The sequence below is a fragment of the Ictalurus punctatus genome, chromosome 1 (assembly GCF_001660625.3).
Source record: "Ictalurus punctatus breed USDA103 chromosome 1, Coco_2.0, whole genome shotgun sequence".
NCBI lineage: Eukaryota > Metazoa > Chordata > Actinopteri > Siluriformes > Ictaluridae > Ictalurus > Ictalurus punctatus.
In genome coordinates, this window is record NC_030416.2 from 25,100,824 (window position 1) to 25,125,567 (window position 24,744).

Consider the following 24,744-nt stretch of genomic DNA (forward strand, 5'->3'; position numbering starts at 1 on the left):
GTTAATTCTCTATGGTGACTAAGAAACATCTGGGAAGATTTCTGCATTGGCTCCTTGTGTTCTAACCCAGAGAGGATATTTTGAGGTTACAATATCTACAGTATTAAACTAACCTTTTGGGTGAATTTGCAAACATTACCAATGAGTTTAATTTAAATGTCAAGTTTCAGAGCTCTAAACTACCTGACCCAAGAGAGGCTTGATAATTTTTGCATATTTTTTTTTCATAATTTTTGCTCAATAATAGATGGAGTTGGGGAAAGGGGGGCGTGAAACATTGGCTAATATTATTTTTCCCTACTTGCACACAGATGGTGACATGGTAAAAATCATAAAATGTTACGTTATAGCATTAAAAAAAGATTACAGAAAGACACGTAGGCCTTATGCTCAGTGACTGCCTCAAGCTCAGTGTTCCTGGGATGAGCTCCAGATCCACCACAATCCTGATAAGATTAATAGCAATAAAGAATTATTATATAATAAATATAATTATAATAAACATCTTGATTGAATCTCCTGATTCATACACATTATGACCAGAGGTGTCAATTAACAATTTCAGGTTTTCTTCAAAGATTTAAGCATGGCATACAGTACATGGATATTATATTTTATTTACCAAATCTATCCATAGTGAATACATGGAAAAACGGTTGAGTTTTAAAAACCATTAGAGCACTGAATACAACAATAGAGGCTCTGATGCAGTGCTTAGATATAGAGTAATACACTCAAAGAACAGTAACAAATATTGAACAAAAACACTATGTGTGTGCAGGGGAGTGTGTTTGTGCATAATGTTGGCCAGCAGGCCTGTCCTGGCCTGTGCTCACTCTTCTCTGAAACGAATGATTGATTGGCAGATAAAAAGTTTGGCACCTTCACAGAAGTCCTCATACCTGACCTTCTGCCTCCAGGGATAGCCCTGTTTGTTTTCCCCCCTCTACTCTGACTTTACTCCTTTCTAGAGAAGACCACCTGCCAAGTCACCATATCACAGATTAAAGCGAATTTACCGCCCCTTTTGGAGTGCATGCTTTCTCCACTTCATGGTGTTAAATGTTCCCATTTGTCCTCACTCTGTGTAGTTTCTGAGCAGAAATTGCTTAGAAATTGGGTATCAGTTCAATATGAGATAAGAGCCTCTGATAATCAGCTCCTGCTGCCTGTGGCATCTCTCCAATCATGCTTTTTGTGCCCAGTTGCTTGGAAACTGTGCTCTGAAATAGAGCCAGGAGAATGAGTGTACATTGTATTGCGGAAAAGCTGAAAAGTCTAAAAAGGCTACTCTCTGTATTCAGTAATTCCATCAGATTACTTTTCTTACCAAATACGATTTAACTCATAGTTCAACTTTTTGTGTGTGCACTCTAGTTCGATTTAAATGTAGCAAATGTGTGAAATGCACACACAGAGGTAACACGGGTAGCTTTCAGCTTTTCAACAGTTTGACTATTATTATCTCAATAGTGCTATTTTATTAGTGCTATTTCAATAGTACACCAGAATGTATTCTCCAGGTAAAGAGATATGCACTATAAATGAAATACTTGAGACATGTTCTGAAAATGTTCTGTATAATGTATAAAAGTTAGGTAGAATCAGTTATATTTGTTTAGATTTGACATTTATGAGAAACATAAACAGGTTCATATTTGGGGATTACTATGTGGAAGGTCTAAGTGGCTTGAATAAACATGATTTGTCAGTGAGCTTAAATAGCTTACATAAACTAACATTAATTTTTCCATATCTGTCTCTCTCTTTTCCATGATAACAGTGACAACATTCTTTGTACTCATCACCAGGATTCAAACATGGAATTGCAACATGGAATACATGCATGCAGACACACACACGCACACACACACACACACACGCACACTGTCTGTGGCCAGTAATCACAATCACATCCTGCACTTGAACACTAGGGTGTGATGATTAGCTAATGATTATGAAAAATATCAATATCAATACATCAAAATATCAATGGATTTTTATAATCGTGTCAACAATATGTACATGTTTTAAAGTGCATAGGATGTAGAATGTAATACAAGAGTGAAGCTATTGTGCTTCAATAGAAAACACGAGGGTGAGCTGCAACACCACAGAACAAATCACATATCGCAGTCAGACTGAATGATGGAGGCAACAAGAGAGAAGTTAAAAGAGCAATAGTGGATGTTTTTTTTTGTTTTGTTTTGTTTTTTGCACCATTCTGTATAAACTCTAGAGACTGCTGTGTGTGAAAATCCCAGGAGATCACCAGTTTCTGAAATACTCAAAGCAGCTCATCTGGTACCAACAACCAAGTCACATTTAAAATTGCAGAAATCACATTTTTCCCCAGTCTGTTGTTTGATGTGCACATTAAAAGAAGCTCGTGACCTGTATCTGCATTATGTTTTCGCATTGTGCTGCTGCCACATGTTTGGCTGATTAGCTAACTGCATAAATGAGCAGGTGTACAGGTGTTCCTATTGAAATGGAAGGTGAGTGTATAAATTGTTAACATTATAGCCTCAGATTAGATTTCAAGGAAGGGGCTTGATATTGTTTCATGTAGTAGTAATATATACTCAGCACAAAAAAAGAAATGTCCTCTTACATTCAACTGCTTTTATTTCCAGCAAATTTATTAATGTATGTAAATATTTGTATTACCATTAAAAAAAAACATTCCACAACTAAGACATAAACTGAACAGGTTTCACAGACATTTGATGAACAGAAATGGAGGGGGGAGGGGGGTTGAGGGGGGTGCAATATCAAAAGTAACAGTCAGTATCTGGTGTCCTCCAGCAGCTTTAAGTACTACAGTGCCTCTCATCCTCATGGACTGCACCAGATTTGTCAGTTCTTGCTGTGAGATGTTACTCCACTCTTCCACCAAGGCATTTGCAAGTTCTTGATCACGTCTGGGGGAATACATGGTTACATGTAATTTTCCACTGCAAGGACGATCAGCTGTCCTTCCTGTGTCCCTGTAGCACTGTCTTAGTCTTACATTACAGACATTGCAGTTTATTGCTCTGGCCACATCTGCAGTCCTCATGCCTCCCTGCAGCAGGCCTATGGCATGTTCACGCAGGTGAGCAGGAACCCTAGGCATCTTTCTTCTGGTGTTTTTCAGAGTCAGTAGAAATGTCTCTTTAGAGTCCTAAGTTATTGTAACTGTGACCTTAATTGCCTACCGCCTGTAAACTGTTATTGTCTTAAGAACTGTTCCACAAGTGCATGTGCAATAATTGTTTATGGTTCATTGAACAAGCATGAAAAAAAGAGATGGAGAAGGAGGCCAAAATGACTATATCTGCACAGGTCCATGCCCAGAACTATGTGGAATTCCCTTGAGCATAACTGTAACTCTATTTGTACATTAACCTTCATTTATTTTATGCAAGCAATTTAGATAAATGTGTTCATACCAGTTTAGGTGTAACAAGGCATAAGGAAGTATTTATATAATTGTATTTCATTAAAACAGTAACAATAAAAATTATTTAATTATTTTTCTTAGGCTATTATGTATAATTTCTCACGCTTTCCTCCCCTACTCACTTCCTCAACCTATTATTGTAGTACTGCAAGCCAAAACCCTTAACTGAAGGGCAAGATACAAAGAAGAAAAATGTTACCCATGGATGCCACACTTTTCTGGCACTTCTCTCTTGTTCTTTCTCAGTCTATTGACAGTGCCTTGGATGATGTGCATGATATGCAAAGCTTGTGCTTCAGTACTATAATTTGCTGAAAATGTAAATAATTTCAAATTCTAAATCCTCTCACTTTATCTTCATGAAATTTATTGAACTATCTGATATATTAAATGTAACTGAAAGATGGCCCCTAAACAGCTATATGCCCAAAACAGACATGTTAAAACAAGTGTGTGTTTTTACATCACACTTGCAGACCTACAGTGGTCCTTGAAAGTTTGTGAACCCTTTAGAATTTTTTATATATCTGCATATACAGTATATGACCAAAAACATCATCTGATTTTCACACAAGTCCTATAAGTAGACAAAAAAAACCCAATTAAACAAGTGAGACAAAATATTATACTTGGTCATTTATTTATTGAGGAAAGTTATCCAATATTACATATCTGTGAGTAGCAAAACTATGTGAACCTCTAGGATTAGCAGTTAATTTGAAGGTGAAATTAGAGTCAGGTGTTTTCAATCACAGGTCTAAGTGAGCACCCTGTTTTATTTAAAAAACAAGGATCTATCAGAGTCTGATTTTTGCAACACATGTTTGTAGAAGTGCATCAAGGTGACTTCTGAGGACCTCAGAAAAAAGAGTTGTTGATGCTCATCAGGCTGGAAAAGGTTACAAAACCATCTCAACATTAAGAGTTTGGATTCCACCAATCCACAGTCAAACAGATTGTGTACAAATTGAGGGAATTCAAGACCATTGCTACCCTCGCTACGAAAGGTCAACCAACAAAGATCATTCCAAGAGCAAGAAGTGTAATAGTCTGCAGGGTCACAAAGGAACCCAGGGTAACATCTAAGCAACTAAATGCCTCTCTCATATTGGCTAATGTTTAATGTTCACAAATCCACAATCAGGAGAACAATGGTGTGGATGGCAGGGTTTCAAGGAGCTACTGAAAGCCACTGCATTCTGAAACGAACATTGCTGCCCCTCTGCAGTTTGCTAAAGATCATGTGGACAAGCCAGAAGGCTATTGGAAAAATGTTTTGTGGATGAATGAGACCAAAAACAGAACTTTTTTGGTTTAAATGAGAAATGTTATGGCTGCTTAAAGTAAAATACTGCATTCCAACATAAGAACCTTAGCCCACCTGTATAACATGGTTTGGGCCTGTTTTACTGCATGTGGTCCAGGACGGTTTGCCATTATTGTTGGAATAATGAATTCTAAATTACACCAGTGAATTCTAAAGGAAAATGTCAGGACATCTGTCCGTGAACTGAATCTCATGCAGGGTCATGCAGCAAGACAGTGACCCTATGCACACAAGTCATTCTACCAAAGAATAACTAAATAAGAATAAAGTTAATGTTTTGGAATGGCTAAATCAAACTCATGACCTTAATCCAATATAAATGTTGTGAAAGAACCTGAAGCAAGCAGTTCATGTGAGGAAACCCACCAACATCCCAGAGTTGAAACTGTTCAGTACTGAGGAATGGGCTAAAATTCCAGATATGCAATATGGGATCATTTTCCTCAAAAAATAAATGACCAAGTATAATATTTTTTCTCATTTGTTTAATTGGGTTCTCTTTATCTACTTTTAGGACTTTTGATGAAAATTTTATGATGTTTATGCAGAAATATGGAAAATTCTAAAAGGCTCACAAACTTTCAAGCACCATTGTCGTTAAGCACAAGTGTTAAGGACACGTCTTTATTATTTGCATTTATTAAATCTGAATTTAGACCTTCCTGACAACTGATAGTCAAACATAAGAAGAAAAGAGAAAACGAGGGGGGAAAATAACATTATACATTTTCCAGTGATAAGAAAGTCTTGAGTATGACTCCAATAGAAGCTGTTATGGACTGCAGGTCCCTCAGCATCTGTGAAATCCAGATGCATGAGTCATTTAGTGTGTCAACCCTTCAAAACACTGAGTAGACATGCTTTCTGCCCCAAATCAAAAGGTTAGCTGGCTGCTGTTTTTCATTTCAACCTGTCTCCTATACTGTATTTTTGTTTGTATGCATGTGTGTGTGTGTGTGTGTGTGTGTGTGTGTGTGTGTGTGTGTGTGTGTGTGTGTGTGTGCAAAGTGAATTTTGATGTATAGAGTGTCTGTGTCTCTAACAGTCATTTTCACTTTAATCCAGTAAGAATCCCCCACCACCTCCCCCTATTTCATCTGTGACCAATCAGAGCTGTCTAATTTAAACGCAATGGCCAATTTGAGTCACTTCTTTGCCAGAGCAGTGGCTCCTTTGTGTGTTGAAAAGGCCATCACGCTGACACGCACAACTTGACAGCTCAGCCATCGAGCGCTCACACTCACTCTCTGATTTGCCTTGGCCAGACTCCCAATCAAATAAAGCCCTCTGAAGACTCTCTGAAGCCACATCACACCTCACTCACTAACCTGTCTCAAAACTTTCAGTTTGTCTTCCATTAAAACACCCATATCCAATAAACTTTGTCTTTGCACAATCATTTGTCTTGGAAAAAGGCTCTCTTTGTGTGGCAGTGATTGAGACAGTGGGGGATACAGAGACAGAAACTCAGTCATGCGCCAGATGTGGTGAATTTGCTTGTGCTGTCAGTCTGACGCCTCACGGCATATTGTGTATGAGTGCTGTGGTAGATTGTCTTCCTTTGTTTAAAAAATGATAAGCTGTCATATTAAAGGGAATGTGAAACATTTGTATCAAAAGGATGAGTGATTAAACATGAAAAGATCTGAGTTGCTCCTTAAAAAATACCAAAGCAGCTCCCTCTCTTTTCTCTGTGGCAGGATGTCAGCCTTTATGATGAGTTCTAAGAAGATAATGTAGCGAGTGTCTCGGTTGATGAACAGTCATTGCGGAATTACGCCTCAAGTCTCACAAAATTGCACGTTGTGGGTTTTTTCCTCTCTCTCACTTTGCAGCATGGATTTGATGTCTTAAATTCAGGCCATTTTGCCAGCAGTATTCATGCATGAACTCCAATTTTCTCTCCATAAAAGGATTATGCCTCCAGTAGTATTACCATCCTCCCCATACACACCTTTCACTTATGAAGCACAATTGCTCTCTGATTTTCTGGCTCGAGACTACATGTATCCTGAGCTCAGAACTGGTTGTTGTAATAGAAAGAAGAGTGTAATCAGGGAAGGTGAGGTCAAAAGGTGAAAAAGATCTCTATGATTAATCATTATATCCTTAATCTACTGAATCAAAACACACTGAGATTTTATTCATCTCACAAATACTGCATTGCATTACTGCTGAATGGTCCTGTGTCTACTGGTATAGACAAAAGTCAAATGAAAACCATGGCTGAAATGCTTTGAGAATTTTCTTAAGTGTTGTATTTGTGATGTCTCAGGGGTTTGTTGCCTCACTTAAGTAAATGGTCTGCACTTATATAGCTTAGCAGTTATACAAAGTGCTTTACACTGTTTCTCATTCACCCATTCACCCACACACACATGCAGGCACACACTCACACACACACACACACACACACACACACACACACACACACCATGCAAGGTGCTAGCCTGCCATTGGGGGCACCTTAGGGTTCAATGTCTTGCCCATGGACGCATGTGGGCCGGGGATCAAATCGCCAACCCTGCGTCAACCCTGTGATTAGTGGACAACCTTCTCTACCACCTGAGCCACAGCCACCTCTCTCTTATGGCCTCATACTTCATGCAGAGACAACATTCAGCTGGCTTCTATGAGAAATATGGCATAATTACTGAGCAAACGGAAATCGTGCAGCAACTGGGTGAATTCCATGGATGAACACATTACATAACCAAGCCTGTGATTGGACATTATAAAAAATTCAACATGCTCAAGCTGATTCTTTCTAAGATGGATGACTTTGAGAAATGGCAAATGTCTTCCTGTGGTCATGGAAATTGGCATAAAAGTTAAATAGCGCTACCCGCAGTACTGGAAACTCATACATGATGGACAATACGAAACCACAGAGAGTATGTGAAAGTGAGTAGTAAAGTAGTTGTGAAGGTGGTTTTTGTCTTTGTGCAATCCCTGCAGACATTGTCTATGCATGACATGTGCTGAGCCCTTTACACCTAGCATGATATTCAGTGTAAATTGGATGGATGGATGGACAGACAGACTGTCATGATAGATAGATAGATAGATAGATAGATAGATAGATAGATAGATAGATAGATAGGCTTGCTGGGAGATAGAAAGACAGACAGACAGTCATATAGACAAATAAAATGTAGAAAAATAGGGAGACAGATGAACAGACAAACAGACAGACCGTTAGTAAGTTAGTTAGTTAGTCTGCCCCCCCCCCAGGTTAGGTAAGATCTAACAGGCTAACAGGCTGGAGGCTTGTCATGAACTCTCCTGTACTGTGAAAGGCAGTCTCCATTTTCCATCTTGATTGTCAGCAGATGTTTCACATTAGGGACCAATCTCAAAGACAGCCTCCACCCTCACACACACATCGCTCTGACCACACTGTCACCTAGAAATTTGAGAACAATCAGGCTTAGTGAAGCCTATTTGAGCTGTGTCCATGTGGTTGCTGCATGTTATCCTCTGAAACTGACTGCAGCATTGGCTGATTTGCCTGCTCCTTCTGGAAAACTGGCTTTGCATAATGTCAAAGTAATGGCAGTCTTTGGAAATAATTATTCAGAGTGAATGAAATTTCTGTATTGTACTTTGTCCTCATTATTGCTTCACTCCCCTCCCTCCCTCCCCCCAGATAGCACTATAGCATGCCATAGTGTTTAAACATGTAGTTGTTTTTTCTCTCATTGAGTTTCATGCAAAATTTCTCTAACGCAATCACCACCACTGGTTGCCAGGTACTAAAAGATTGGTTGTTTTACTGTGTGGAAAGCTGCAAGAGAGAAAGAGAAGGAATAAGGTTTTTTCCTCCACTGTGCAGTAAGATTATTCTTAAGTTGGCCACAGGCTAAAGGTGATTTACTATATTTTCCCTCACTTGCTGAGCTGATCTCTGACTGACAAATGGGAAGGCAAGTCAAACTTCATGCCAACTAATCTGGCATGTCTTCAGAATGAAAATTGTTTCTGCTACTGTTGCCCTTATTATTTTTTGACTCCCTTTCTCTTCATTATATTTATATACAGTACATGCCTTATACCAGCATACCATATACTAACCAAATTGGTAATTGCCCAGGACTTACTATCCAAACTCATGTAAACTTCCCACGTGTATTTTTGTCACTGAAAGTCTCCTGACACATTAGATTGATTTGCAAGTGCTAGATATTATCCTGGAATCAAAGCCACACAATACAATTTGCTTCACATGTCTGAGATTTTCAAGGATCCAATTTTGCCAGTGTTGATGGTAGAAAGCCTTATAATCTTATAATCCACTCTTCCTCAAATTTCCTAAAAATCTACACACCATTGTTTTTCTCTGAAACTGGAGCAGGTCAGATATTATTATGTTATGCTTACACTTGCATTTAAGAGTCATGGGTTTCGAAGCAGATCAGGCACATGCACTATATTGCCAAAAGTCTGTGGACAGTTGACCAACCACACCCATATGTGCTTGTTGTACATTCCATTATAGATTTAATCCCTCTTTGCTGTTATAATAACCTCCACTCTTCTAGGAAGGCTTTCTGGAACATCGCTATGACGGTTTGTGCCCATTCAGCTACAAGAGCATTGGTGAGATCGGGTAGTGATGTCAGATGATAAGGCCTGCAGTGCAGTCAGTGTTCCAATTCATCCCAAAGGTGTTCAGTGGGGTTGAGGTCAGGGCTCTGTGTAAGACACTCAAGTTGTTCCACACCAATCTTGGCAAACCATATCTTTATGTTCCTCACTTTGTGCACAAGAGCATTGTCATGTTGGAACAGGTTTGTGCTAGGCACAATTGAGTGCTTCAAACTTTGTGTCAAATGTTTGGTGGGGAAGGCCCACATCTGGGTGTGATGTTCAGGTGTCCTAGTGTACTTCTACATTATGTTTATAACCATATTCCTCTATTTGTTAAAAAAAAATATCTCACATCAGAGGCCAATACAGCTTTGTGGCAAATTGGGTAGGAAGGGTCACTATGTACAACTCAACACAAAGATATTCTGCCTGAGCACCTTCTTCTTGTGATGAAACATTTTTATCCTGATAAGAGGGGATCTCCAGATCACAACCCAATTGCTATCCAGCACTGTCCACCATTATCATCAAAACAGCAATTAAGGGATTATCTTTTGAAAGAATGGTGTTCATTGCTCCAGTACAGCTCCAGATACAGTATGTGTCGAATATATGCTGAGGCACAGTAGAGCAGTTTTGGCAGCTTACAGTGTTACAACAGCTTACTAACACACTTTTTTCTATTTCCTGTAATTTGTCACCCATCTCACAAGCTTACAATACTAAATCAAGCCAAAAAGACAAACAAACACAGACAATTACTATTTAAAAAAACTTCGAAACTGAGTAATGTTAAGTGATTCCAAAATTATGGGTAATTTGGCTGGCTGTCATTTTGGTGGGCAACCTAACTTTAGGAAATATCTTATTTGTTTAGCAGGAAAAAAAACCTCAGTATCACGCTTGAATCCCCTTAAATTCCTAAACTTTTGCCAGCTCTCATCCCTGTTTTCGTTTGGGCTCTGACACTTACTCATTTTCTTTGTTGACTCTTTATATTTCTGTTGTTTTGTTGTTGTTTCTTTGACCACTTGTAATCAGATGTAGGATAACATGGTGTCAGAACAGCCCAGGACAGCGCCCCTCCACACCAACAGAGGTCACCTGAATATCCTGAATTCTAGTCATTTACTCAGTTTCCTCATGTCTACTTCCTGGTTCATTTACTATATAAAATACATATCATGCATTGGTTAAATGTGAAGTCTTGGCCTATTCCTGAATTGTGTAAGTTCTAAGGCATGGTTTTCTGTTTGCCTTAAAGATTTTGCTATGGCCTGTTTTTTAGTCTCCTTGGTTTGATGTCATTACTGTGTATGACCTCTGCCTGCTTAATGATTATGAGTTTGAATTGTGATTTTCTGCTGGGCCTGGTTTGTTACTCATGGGCTGGAGTACAAGGTTGCTTTCCTTGTTCAAATATCTCTGGTTTAATGCAGCCTTCACAGCACCATTGATTATTGTACCTGGGCCTTCTGTGACACTGAGATGTAGGATGCAGCACTGACGATGTATCAGTCTCACAAACCAAAACCAAAATCAAGTTTCTCTCTTGCTCTCTCTCTTTTACTGCAATTACAAACACAAGATAATAGGAAATAGGAAAGAACATCCATGTGAGATTCGTGCTCCTTAGTTTGAGCAGTGGAAAAAGTGATGATGGAGCTGTATCACAGTGTGTCATAGTATCAAAACCATGCATAATTACATGCTTTTGGCTATGCTTGGAATTAAACCAGAGTTATGAGCTTCTATAATTACATTACCGTCTAAGACGATGCTCACTCTTTATTTTTCTACCTTTCAAGCAGGATTTCTGTTGCTGCCCTTTTTGAGCTATCTTGTGTATGCCTCGATTTGGTTTTCTTCTTCTCTTAGGTTTCATTAACCACTTGTATGTTTGATAAGGCTGTGAAATAGAGATTAAGCTGTTTATAAGTAATTATCTATACATAATCTGCACAGAAATTGTGTACCTTTCTGGAACATTGGAGTTTTGTTTTTGTTATTATATATCTTCAACTTGCTGGTCATGTACTGTGCGAAAGGCTTTAGAAATTCATTTCTCTGCTGAAACAATGAGCTCTTTGCAGGACTGCAGGTGATTTTGCACCAGCATGAGAACTGATTATTCGCTTCAAATGATGCATTCTGTTGTTAGATATTATTAAATGCTTTCAATGAGATTTTTAAATGGAGCAAACAGAATTTGGTTCTTTCATTGATTGCAATCAGAGGGGAGATTGCTGCCACTTTATGTGGAGGAGCCACAACAGAGGAATAGTTTACAGGTGGGGTTGGGGGTTGGACTGGAAGATGGTGGGGAGCGTGCTCCATTTAGGAACCAGAGTATGTGTGCCATGAGGAAGAGGAAAAACAACACTGATTACGCAGAAGCTGTGAGGCAGGGTGCTAATAGCTGAGCTGCTAGAGTGCTGATTGAGTGATTTACGTGGCTGGTGGCCAAAGAAATGAGGCATGTGCTGGGCACAGGTGGCTAATTCAGCAGCACATAGAATTTGTTAAAGTGGCCTCCGGTGGCTCATGCTGGAATTTATCCTTATATCGAAAGCAAGCCAATACTTTTATGATGTATGTCAGTAAAGGGAACCCCCCCCCCCACACACACACACACACACACACAGCCATGTTTAACTATCATACAGCTGCACATTTTGGTATTCTCTAGGATGTGTAAATGCACCCAGTCACATATTACTGGGCAAGTGTGATTGCAGTGTTGGGTTCTAGCCAGCATGAGCTACAGATGGAAACAGAGAGAGAGAGAGAGAGAGAGAGAGAGAGAGAGAGACAGAGACAGAGACAGACAGACAGACAGACAGACAGACAGACCAAGCTGAGTGATGCTCCAGTGATGAGCCTTCTCTACTCCTGCTATGCCACAGGGTCACATGGGGGCACTGTTACACTCCCTCACTTTTTTGTTTTTTTGTAATTTTTGTGCTCCTTTTCTCACATTACAGCAACCTTCACACAGACATACTGTATATCTCAGTTCAATGCTTCAAAGGCTCCACCTGTCAGCCTGGTGAAGTTCCATATTCAAGAGAGAGGTGCCCAAAATAAGTCATGTTTCGAGACAGAAAGCGTGAGAACAAGAATGTTGGCAGCAAACACATGTATTAATGCATTACATTTTCCTTGGCTCAGGAATTACACATATATACTATGTATGGCAGTATTTTGTACTGAATAAGTAAAAGACAATTTGAAATTCATTTGTTTGGGTCGTATTTTTATACAAATAGGTCACATGGAGATCTTCATACTTCCCACTAATGTGTTTCTGGCAATGTGTGTTCTGTTTTCTGTTTGTGTATGGTTGCCAAGTTCAAAGTGAAGTGATTTTGGGTAATTATACTCCAGTGTTGGATTGCAATTTTGTGTGGGTGTGTGCATGTTTTAATCTTGCTGTCTTTAATTGCTATGACCTTAGAAGTGATAATTTTCATGGGATAGTGTCTGGCAGATTCCCCTCTATGCATTTACACTGTTACACAGAAGAAAGTGTGGGCTAGACAGCATTATATTCACGTAGTGAGACTTGTTGGAAGAAGGAAAAAGAACCGAAGAGAATTTTGGCAACATCTTAGGGCACACTTCTTTTTTCAACATATGATCGTGCTATTCACACAAAGTGTATGCTTACTGGTGCATGCTGTTGTAGCATCTGTGTTTTTCATATATTATGTTCACCAAAATTTAACAAATATGTTTTTCTCTGAATTTAGCAGACTAACTAAATGAACTCAATGGTTTTGCTGATGAAATCACATCATTTCTTTGGTGATCGTGTAAATTAGGATTTTTTTTATGTATAAATGATGTGTATTGCTCCTATTTGGTCAGTTAATTACTTGCACACTGCAGATTCCACACAACTAAAGCTATTAGATAAGCTACTGCATAGCATTCACTCAAAGGTGAATGACAGGTGTGGATGATGAAACTTAAGGATGAACAGAAGAAAGTGCATGTGGAGACAGTGAGGTGCTGATGTGAGGATGATCTGACAGTGGAGCAAATAAAGTTAGCCTGATTTTGGGGACAGGGTGTGGGACTGTTCTACCTTCCTATCAGTCTGTCAGAGAGCATCTGGACGATCAGTTAAAGATCTGATGCATTTAACAGAGAAAATTTATCTTAATACAGAGGGTGGAGATGTGCTGCAAGTGGAGACAGGCAAATCCAGCTGGCATTCATTTAACTGTCAGTTGTTGTATTAGAAAGGGAAGGAGGCTGGAAAGATACGAACAGAAAAAGTACAATGACAAACTACAGATGGAAATGAGGAGGAAAGCACAACAGAAAGATGGAGGCAAGAAAAAAAAATAACTCGTCAGTCTTTGTGACCTTACATGGAGAAACTCAAGGTTTGTGAGATTGTTGCCTTTCTTCCCCCCAAGCCTGTCACTTTTTTCTGTACATAGGCATGCCAAAATATGATGAAAGACTGGCACGAGTGGCTGTGACATGACATTTGACACCATAAACTTGAAACCCATTCTGCTGTCACAGACATGCTACCTCTTGGGGTAAATTGCTGTAATTTGTGCTATGATTCTCAAGCAAAGAGAAGGCTCCCTGCTGCCAAGGCTTATGACTGAGGGTTCAGGCTTAACAATCCTATTTAACTTTGCAGAAAGAAATGTACAGGCGATTTCCTTGATTTTTGTATGTTAAAACATATTGATATGCATATTCATTATAGTGAAATATCTTTCCACTCTGCAACTTTTAGGTGTACCATATACAGTTCAAGAAGAAGATGGGATTTCATTTTAGCTCACAATTCTCCACAAGAACAATTCAACTCCCATATTTTATGGTTTATGGTTTCTGTAATGGGGCACGGTGGCTAAGTGATTACCACGCTTGCCTCGCACCACCAGGGACTGGGGGTTCGAATTATATTTTGTTCACAGAATATAGTCTTTGCACTATTCCCCTAAATGACAACCCTATATGCAACCTTCCGCCATTGTTTATACTCTATGAGAAAAGTTCAAACCTAGAACCCTTTAGAGTTCTTCAGTTGTCCCTCTAGGCTGAAACCTTGAAGGTACTATACAGAACAAAGTATTTCTGTGTCAGAAATGTATCTAATAAACTAAGAACCTTAATTACTTAGCGATCTACCTCATCACACATATTTGACATTTTTCTATTAATCTTTATTTAATCTTTACTTTAAATAAACACTTTATTTTTTAATCTATTTATTTATTTATTTACTGGTTTGAAAATGTTTTCCCTATGCTTTATTGATGGGGAGAATGGGTTAAGCCTTAAGATCGTTTTAGACTACCATTCCAGGATCGTTTGACGTGTAACTGAAGATATCCCGAGTTTGTATTGTAGACCCACGCCTCTTCAATAAAGAGCGGACAGTAATTTGAGGATGTGACCGTTTAAAGGGGCGGGGGTTAGGAATACTGAAATAAGGAGCCCTAACGCTCGCGTTGTGCATTTTTAAGCAACGCCTTTTCCCTTTTCCACTCGTGTGGGCGGGTCCCGCGTTGTGATTGGTTGAGCGTGTGTGGGCTGGGCCGAGGACCACATGGAGTCTGAGCTGCTGTGGACCAGGGGATGCTGCTGCAACTCAGAGTTGAATGATGCCGGTCGGAGAGACGCAAACCGCAACGTCTTGAAGACTTGGTTTGAGTTTCTTTAATTTGTTTTGTTTTTTTGTTTTTTTTACTATTGCATCTTAAACTTTTAGTTGTTTTCTGTAGTTTCTTTAAAAAATATATATATATATATATATATACATAGCCTATATAAATGTATTTATGTGCATTACGTAGCCTAACAAAGTTTCCAATCTATAATACTCATGAAAAAATAACGTTGTGTTTGTATTAGAAAGTGACAGAAATACTTTAACCATGAAGACACGTCGACGAGAGACGAAACTTTTAGGATGGATTTGTGCGGGTTTTCTCGCCATCGTCCTTTCGTTCTCTGTCGCGAGCGCAAATCCGGTCGTTTATTATGAGGAGATTGAGGAAAGCGCGCCTGTCGGCTCTGTAGTTCTGCAGTTCGGACGCAAATGCAGTGAGTCGGGCTCAGTGGAGCTCAGAGGCACTTTACTCGGGGAAGACGCGTCGGATTTCTCGCTCATCCACTCGGCAGAAAGAGGGTTCATCCTGAAAACAGCTAAAAGTTTGGACAGGGAACTCAAGTCGAGGTATGAAGTGACTGCACTTTTACCAGGGTGCGCGTTAAACCCAGTGGCCATAAACATCGAGGTCCTGGATAAAAATGACAACCCGCCGCAGTTTATCACTACAACAGATCGGATAGAAATTGATGAATTAACGGCAGTAGGGAGCGAGCTGCTCCGCCTGAGTGCACAAGACAAGGACGCAGGGAGAAACGGTGCGATCACGTTCTTCACGTCTCCAAACCCAGACATACACGTGGTTCCTAAAACCGGTCAAGTTGTGCTGGTCCGTCCTGTCCGCGCGCCCAGTAACCTGACTGTCCCGGTTTACGCGCGAGATAATGGAGACGCGGTGCTGCACAGTGAGCCTCTCCAACTTCACATCGCAGTCACAAGCGCGCGACTAACAGCCAAGGAAAGGACAGGAGGAAGAAGAACGAGAGCTGTTTCTGAGGAGCTCAGCTATACAGTAGCGCTGTCAGAATATGCCGAAGCAGGAGATGTGATCTTCACTGTCCCGGACCAGAAGTTTGAGGAGAAGCGCTTTGAGTTGCTGTCACCGGGAGCGGGTTCACCAGTGCGCGTGGTGCGAGAAACTGGACGAGTCTACTTAACGCATCAGCTCACTTCCTCTGTACAGGTGGTGGTGAAAATCGTAAATGTCAGAGGTAAGGCTGCACTTCTGCTTTCTGTCTCCATGGCCGGTAAAAATCCAGCTTGGTCTGACCAGCTGCCAAAACACAGGCTGAGCTGGTCACACTGGTAGCCCATCTGTGCCAGCTGGTAAGTGTTGGTATAAATGAAAGGAAACACACAGCTAATTATCACAGCTAATGCAACAAGTCCATCCATCCATCCATCCATCTTCTATAATGCTTATCCTACTGGGTCGCATGGGGAGCATGGTGCACAAGATGGGATAATCTCTGGACTGGGTGCCAATCCATCACAGGGCAGAATCACATACACATTCACACAGCCTTTCATACCCTGCAGACACTTGCATGTCTTTGGACTGGGGGAGGAAACCAGATTACCCGGAGGAAACCCCCCACAGCATGGGGAGAACATGCAAGCGCTGCACACAAACCCTCAACCCTGGAGGTGTGAGCCGAACGTGCTAAACATTAAGCCACCGTGTGCCCCACAGACAGGTCGTTTTTAGGAAAACAACACAACAGTGAGACAATTCAAAAAATCTCTTAACTTTTATTGATCAAGTAATAAAGAAGCTGGAAAATAACTTACCATCTGGCACAGATGGTCTACCAGTTTGACCAGCTTGGCCTATGGTTTGGCAGCTGTTATCCAATCAGAATGGGATGGACTGTGCTTAAAACCTATTTCTGCTTCTGTGCTGTACTATAAAGCTTAATATTTCAGTAAAATACACCATATTTCTGACATCAGAATGTGATATGGTAAGAAAAATTTCCACCAGCAAAACAGTAGTGCAGGAGTGGCACATTTAAAAGCCTAAAATGCAATGGTATTTACATTCCTTGTTTACAAAAAAATAAAATATTTAAGATGTGACAATACAATAAAACAGCCTGATGCCACAATGGACTAATATCCAATCAGCTACTTGTTACTATGCAGTTAGAGATAGACCAATCCCTCTTTCTCTGGGTTTCGGATGATACCTGATGCCGATCTGATACTGAAATGCTTTTACAACTAAGCTGGCTCTCTGTAGGCTTCTGTTATATGAAACATCAAAGCTGTGATGGAAGCATGCTTTAAGACAAGTTGTGTCCAGTATACAGTATGTGTTAGTCAGCAGTACACACTTGTAAAGCATAAAGTCTGTCAGTAGATCAGACTGAAATTAGTGTCAGATCCGACCCAATACTAATAACGTTTCAGGCCAGTCTGATCTGTCTGATACATCCATACTGTATTGTAGAAATGTTTTCATTGTCGTATTTTCGGTCATATCTTCCACCCACACTGACATGCAGTTGGCCAGTGTTTCGAGAAGTACTGATGACAAAAATATACTGTAAAAGCATACTGTAATATAATAATTATAACAATAGCATATCATTGTATTGCCCACCTCTATGAGAAATTCACTTTTTTTCTGTAAAGTTGTACAACACTTTTTGTTGGCTCAAAAAATGACAGATAATGTAATGAATACAGCGGCATGAACTGATACGATGCATTAGGCTGGCACTGCACAATGTGTTTGTATTCTAAACGATGATCAAAATATTGTCTGATACGCAGAGTAGTGCAATATGTAGATGCCCTCTCTAACGATTCATCATTTCATTGTGTATGGTAAGCAATTTGTTGTGTAGCTGTTCCTGATGAGTGTTATGTAAGTGTTGTTGTGAATCATGGCATTCATTGATCCAATAAACAGAAATCATTTTGGTCAGATTAATTCAGGTCAGTCTTCAATAATGAAACATCATGGAATTGCAAATAGTTTTTTATATGTTGCAAAACATATTTTGATATGTTACCATATAATTGTTGTTTTGTCCATACCATGTAGCCCTGAGTCCTCTAATTTGCTTTTTTTATGTCATTCAGGAATGTAGCTCTTAATTTAAGTTGTGTAGAATTTAAGTAATTTTCCAATAACAGCATGCCCTGTCCGTTTATAGTTACATTTAACATTGTGGAGCGTCATTGTAACAAGTTAGTTTCTGTTTATTAGCGATAAACAGTCGTTGCCTCACCTTTACTGTCTTTTAACGTTAATTATACTAAAAAAAATGCAAGTTTAATGTTCATGAAAATTCACAAAATGCAATGTCTTCTGTTTTAAAGACTGTCAGAAAACTTAAAGTTATAACTTTACTTCTGACCACTGAAACATTGACACTAGAGACTCCTTCCAAAAATACTAAATTAATGTCTCTTTAGAGAAAACTTACTATAGCTATGATAACATATTAGAACTTGGAATTTGACTGAAACTACAGTGTGTCCCAAAAGTCTCTATGTTTACCAGCACCACGTTGGTTGTGCCTTCGTCAGTGGATGTTCATGGGTGTTCACTTCTCGGTTCTTCCAGCCTTTTTGATTTTGTTAAGAAGTTTGACAACAATGTTATGTGTGATTTGCTTGCCATGTGTCCTGTTAAACTGCATCGCAAGCTTGCGACAGCTTCTTCCCTGTCCTGCCATGAGAATTTGATTTCAATATGTTCTTCCTTCGACAAAGGCATTCTCAAAGTCTATCTGTCTGTCTGTCTCTCTCTATCTATCTATCTAACTGTCTATAGAGAGGGAGAGGGGGGGAGGGAGAGAGAGAGAGAGAGAGAGAGAGAGAGAGAGAGAGAGAGAGAGAGAGAGAGAGAGAGAGACTTTAGGGACACCCTGTATTGTCAGAGCTGCTGTTATAGAAACTTTATCAACAACATCTGACCAATCAGAATTGAGCATTCAACAGCACTGTGGTATAAGTGTTAATAATACTGAACCACGCTCATGGACTAAAACATTGGCTCCATCTGAATGTTTTGTCACTACTGTCACCTTGTTGAATCTGAACTGCTAATGTGCGACATCTGGCACTTTCCATCACCAGGTGTTTTTCATACTCTCCTGTAGATTGGGTTGGGGATTATCATCAGAAGTTAATAAAATAAACACCATTAAAAAATTTTAATTATTGCTTGTTTATTTGCGCTTTATAACACTATAACTAGTGTATATTCGTTTACTGTAAATCTGACTAGATAAGGTTGTGGTGTTTTATTTGTGACATTCTTTCAACAGATGTCTTCTGCTAAGTTATTCCTGTCTATATTATGGTGGTCCTATAATCACAGTATTGCTACATTGAAGGGAACAAGGTGGTTTACTGGTTACTACGTTTGCCTCATACTCCCAGTGTTTCAGGTTCGAATTTCACCTCTGAACTGTGTGTGTGGACCTTGCAATTTCTTCCTGTGCATCAGCAGTTTCCTCCAGGTACTCCGTTTTCCTCCCCCAGTTCAAAGACATGTTGTAGGCAGATTGTCGTTTCCAAATTGTCTGTTGTGTGTGAATGGTAAATGGTCTGCACTTAAATAGCGCTTTTTGAACCTTAGTGGTTCTACAAAGCACATTACACTGGTTCTCATTCACCCGTTCTCTCTCTCACACACACACACACACACGCACACACACCAATGGTAGCAGAGCTGCGATGCAAGGCGCTAACTTGCCATCGGGAGCAACTTGGGGTTTAGTGTCTTGCTCAAGGACACTTCAGCAAGACGCTCTATAGTTAGTGGACAACCCGCTCTATCACCTGAGCCACACCCACACCAATGTGTGTGCGATTGTGCCCTGCAATAGGTTGGCACCCCGTCCAGGGTTCCCTGGGATAGGCTCCAGGCTCCCCACAAGCCTGTGTAGTATAAGCAGTATGGAAAATGGATGGATGATACACTGAACAGAAGAACAGTACAGTTGTGGCTATAGTCACTCCACTGATATGAATAAATTGTGACACGTTGGCTAAACTGGTATAGTGTTAGTGTAAATATTATGATGAAGCCAACTAATTGCGAGTGTAAGTTTGTATGAAGTAGTTTGGGTCATGTCAAGCTTACTTTATTAATCAGGATCCAAAATGTGAGCCTACACTCACTGTTTGTTTGGATAAATCAGCAGTATTTACCCACCTGGAAATCACCAGGGACATATGCTTTGGGTATCTCAAATACCTTCTCCAGGCCAGTATATTATGTTTTTGTGTGGGATACAAGGGTTTATTTTTTTATGTCATGGCCATATGCGGCATTATGAGACTGCAATGGACTTCGATTGTGCTTGCAGTTAGGGAGTAGGGATTATTTTCTGAATTCAGAGGCTGAACAGGTTATGGCTCATGACAAGTTTACAAGAGAAACTCGGAGGCTCTTAATTACATATAATATTCATCTACAAGCTCATCAGTCTTCATATTTACCCAACTGTCTAACAGTTTATGTACACATAATCTACCTACTCTGCCATCTAGAGCTAGAAATCAGTTTAACACTTCTACATGCTGAGCCTCTTCCATGGAAGCTTTCTTTACCTAAATTGAAGTGATATTTGTGAACAGGGCTGTGTGATAACAGCTAGAATGTTGCAATAATGAAAACATGATTTATCACAGCCGGTTTATATCAAATATGTCTATTGCATCTTCTCCTTTTACAATTTTCAAATTTCAAACATTATAAACCTATGTTCCTATAGACCTTCAAATAAAAAAGACCACTTCTTTGTCACTTTAAGTATTAATTATTCAGATGATTAGTGAGTGTAAGGAGTTATCATGCCATTAGAAATTGAATTTAAATGAATTTTTTTTTTTTTTGCATTTGCATCATATCATATGAAATTGAATTTTGACCTGTAATTGAATTCTGTGGTCTAAAGTGCAATCTAAAATCGCAATTGAATTTCACGCTTAAATGTGTGAGATTGATAATTTGAAATTCAAAATGAAGTAGGAGTGTAATCCATTTCTAAAAAAAACAACAACAAAAAAACAACATTATTTAGCATTGATGAATTCACATTTTTCAAATTCACAGGTTTGCTTTCAAAATAACATCTGGATAAATTGCAAGCATGCATTTTGAATTTCAAATGTTCGCTCAAATGTTCACACCAAATTCAGGTTCGGATTTTAGGATTTTAGATTGCTGTATTGCAAGCCACAAAATTACATTTCAGTTCAATATTAAGTTTTAAATTCAAAGTAATACTGTTTTAATTCAGAATTTTGCCATTTAAATTGAATAGATTGCTAAATTATATTCTAATGGCATGATTCGAACTCCATAAACCTAGCACTACACCGGTCTCTAATCTTTCGATATTGTACAGCCTTTGTCTCCTGCTTGTCACTTTATGCTTAGTTTTCCAAAGTGTTTGATGTTGCTGGTTTGTGTGGTAGTCATTGGAACAGACCTGTCACTTTAAACACAGCTCAACAGGACAGTGCCCTCAGCAGAGTGGTGAGAAATGTGAACAGTAGAAACAGCATCTCATTCGCCACAGGTTTACTCTGTAGTTTGTATAGTGCAGAGATGTGGCCTGCAGGACGGTCTCCCCAAACACATATGGTGAAAACAAGCCAGCACACAAGTCTTCTGGGAGGTAATTATGATAGAAACCTTTTGTATGTCTTAAATGTAACACAGTCTGTTTGTGCAAACACATAAAACGTGGTCACTAATTTGCTTTCCAAATGTCTAGCATATCAAACTCTCCTACACCCACGGCGCAGGACAAACTCTGTACACGTATATGTGCGGTTACAGATGGCAGACACGATGTGGTTGATTCACTCCAGTGTCAGATACCATTTAATTAACAAGCTGCTCACAGAGTGCAGGGGGTTAACAGTTTGTCCTGCTCCATTACCCGCACTAGCATTAGCATGCAATGTGCCTCTTCAGGACTCCAGGGCAGCCTTCTAATCCCTATAAAGACCATCCCTGTGGTGCCTGCATTGCCTTAGTAAACACTGATAATGGCTTGTATGCTGAATGCGCAGAGGCTTCTCCATGCTGTGCTCCTACAAGCACTTTATTCACCCCCTCCAGGTAGCACAGCGCCCATGAAAGTTAGAAAATCCTTGCGAGGAACAACTTTATCTTTCTGGGAATGCAGAAAACACTTTGCATGAGGAGCTTGCCTGGGGTGCTATGGAAGGGAGGTTGGAGGCTGAGGAAAATTTGTGATGAAAAACAAAAACACTGAGACTGTGAGGCAAATACAATAAAGAAAAAATATGCACATGTTCCTCTCAAATAAGCTCTGCACAAACAAATATGCAGAGTCCTTATTAGATTTGCATCTGGCTGGAAATAATCCATATTTTCTGAATGCTGGTAAGATTCACACCGTAAATAATCACCGCACATAGTTAGAGTTAGTGAACCTCACCAATTTGCTCATGCATTTTCCGTCTGTTCTGTGCCTAGTTATTGTACACTATTATCTCCAGTGTGGCAAGAGGTCAAGGGCACTGAGGAGGTTTAGTGGCGAGGCTCATGTGCTCACAACAAAGCCCACATCTCACTCAAACCTCCTCGTCAGAGTCTAGTGCCCTTTCTGTGACTCAAGCCCCCAATTATCTTCCAATCCTCCTTCTTGTCCCTGGCGTCTCACAGATGTGGCAAGTACACTGTAGTTATAATAAGGGCCACGTGCCCTTTCGCCTCCCACATACACTCAGTCATTCAGAAGAGTGCCTTTCTCATTGTGGCTAGCAGGAGCTGGAGATGTCTTCAGGTCTTCGAGAAGAAAGGATGGAACAAGGTGTTGGCTTTTTGGACACCTTCTGTTTGTTAGAGCTGTAAATGGAGAGCTGAATCAAGTTCATTTACAGCATGGCAAAATTTGGCTTACCATGCAGCAGGAAACTTTCGGCTAAGCTAAACTTTCACATGATGGACCACCTTTATTTTATTGCGTTCTTTGAAATGACAACATTTTTAAATTCTATGAAAATCCTTTATGTGCACTTCTATTAGTAGCTAGGTCATTTTCTAGTGTGAGTGACCAAGCTAGCTAGCTGTTTAAGTCTTGCGGTGGATTCAGTTAAAGGTTCGCAGTTAAAGGTTTTATTAAAGTGCAGCTGTTATGTTTTTTTCAAATACTACCTTTCATGCAGTGTGTTATAGAGCTGCTTGTGAATGTAAGAAGTATGCAAAGTTTAAAAAAATCAAAGTGCACGACAAACGGAGTTATTGACTCCCAAAAGAAGGAACCGATTCTAAACAGCTGAATCAAGTCGTTAGTAATTCCAGACTTACTTCCTATGATAACTTACATAGGTTTGTAACAAAAATCCCCACCTCTGGTCTTCACTGGCTGCTTGCTGACAGCGGTAGACCAAGCACAACAGACTGGGGCATCTGACCAATCAGAGCAGAGTATGCTCTCTGAAAGGAGGAGTTTAGAATGAATCCTTTAGAACGGATCATTTAACGAGTCATTTGTGACACTGGGGAATAAAGGTAATGCTGCAATTTAAATTATGAGCACATTAAAGTGTTTTTTTGACCTTGGATGCATGTAAATCTATTGTATGTAAATTGTAAATTTAGGCACGTTTCAAAACCATAATAGGTGCACTTTAAAAGGAAAATAGGCTAAGGAATATAAGGCGTGAAACATAGGCATGGGCAAAACAGGCAGAAGGTCAAGCGAATGGCAATCAGGCATAAAGATGGCAAGGCAAAGCACAAAACGAGAAACTAGGAACAAGATCAAAAACCAGAAACAAGGACACAGAACAAAGGCTTGGTACAGTGGAAACACTCAATACTTTGTGCCTGAACAGCGACATACGAGGGGTTTAATCAGGGGTGTAACACAAAACAACTCTGTTTAACAAGAACATGTGAGGAGACATTCAATAACATAACAGAGTGGACACAGGACATAACAAATACATATGTGTCAAATAAACAAAGTCAATGTCAACTCCAAACGGAAGTGCTCCGGGGAAATCGTGACACTAGCCAAGTAGACAAGCGCTACCCAACCACTGTTTATTCTCATGTCATTATAAGCTTTAATATGCAGTAATGCTGGATAATTTTCCACCATGATCTGGATCACTAGAAACACAGAAATATGATGCAAAAAACGCTGATGGCATTTTCATCAAATCCGTTCCAGAGCTTTGCACTGAACTATGATGTAGAAGGCAGGAGACAAAGAAAAGTTAAATTGCTTTTTAGATGCTCAATTTGCACCAGAATCAAGCAATTACTGGAAAAGAAATGACTGTAATAACACATGAAACAGAAATATCATTTGTAAAAACTTGGATTTCCTGTAAATTTTATTGGTAAGTCTACAGGGGAACATGTTTTTGCCGATGCAATGGATTTTATGCCATGTGACTGCTATGGCAGGTGTGGTACAACAGACATAGCCATATTCATGAGGTGATGTATTTATATAGAGTGATATCTATTTAGTATGAAAACAGAATGTTTTTGCCCCTGCTGTATGTGTGAGGCAGCCACAGGCAGCTGATTAGATGTGTCACTCACTCAGCATCCAAGAAGATGCTCAGCCATGCAGTCATACCTGGAGGATTATTTGCTTTATTAAGCTACCAGAACACATACACAGACAGCTTCAGCTTCCTTCATAGATGATATGATGAAATTGTAAATAGATGAACGGTTCATCAATATAAAAACACTGCCTGTTTTTCTAACTGGAA

General features: G+C 39.7%; 1 protein-coding gene across 1 annotated transcript in view; it reads left to right on the plus strand.

The window, feature by feature from the left end:
* The first annotated feature begins 14,989 nt into the window (after positions 1-14,989).
* The window catches only part of si:dkey-22o22.2 (neural-cadherin), a 130,731-nt gene continuing 120,976 nt past the window's right edge, over positions 14,990-24,744 (plus strand). Inside the window, exon 1 of the mRNA XM_053683264.1 lies at positions 14,990-16,217. Coding sequence (XP_053539239.1) covers positions 15,272-16,217 — 946 coding nt within the window. The 5' untranslated portion in view covers positions 14,990-15,271. The remainder of the gene's footprint in view (positions 16,218-24,744) is intronic.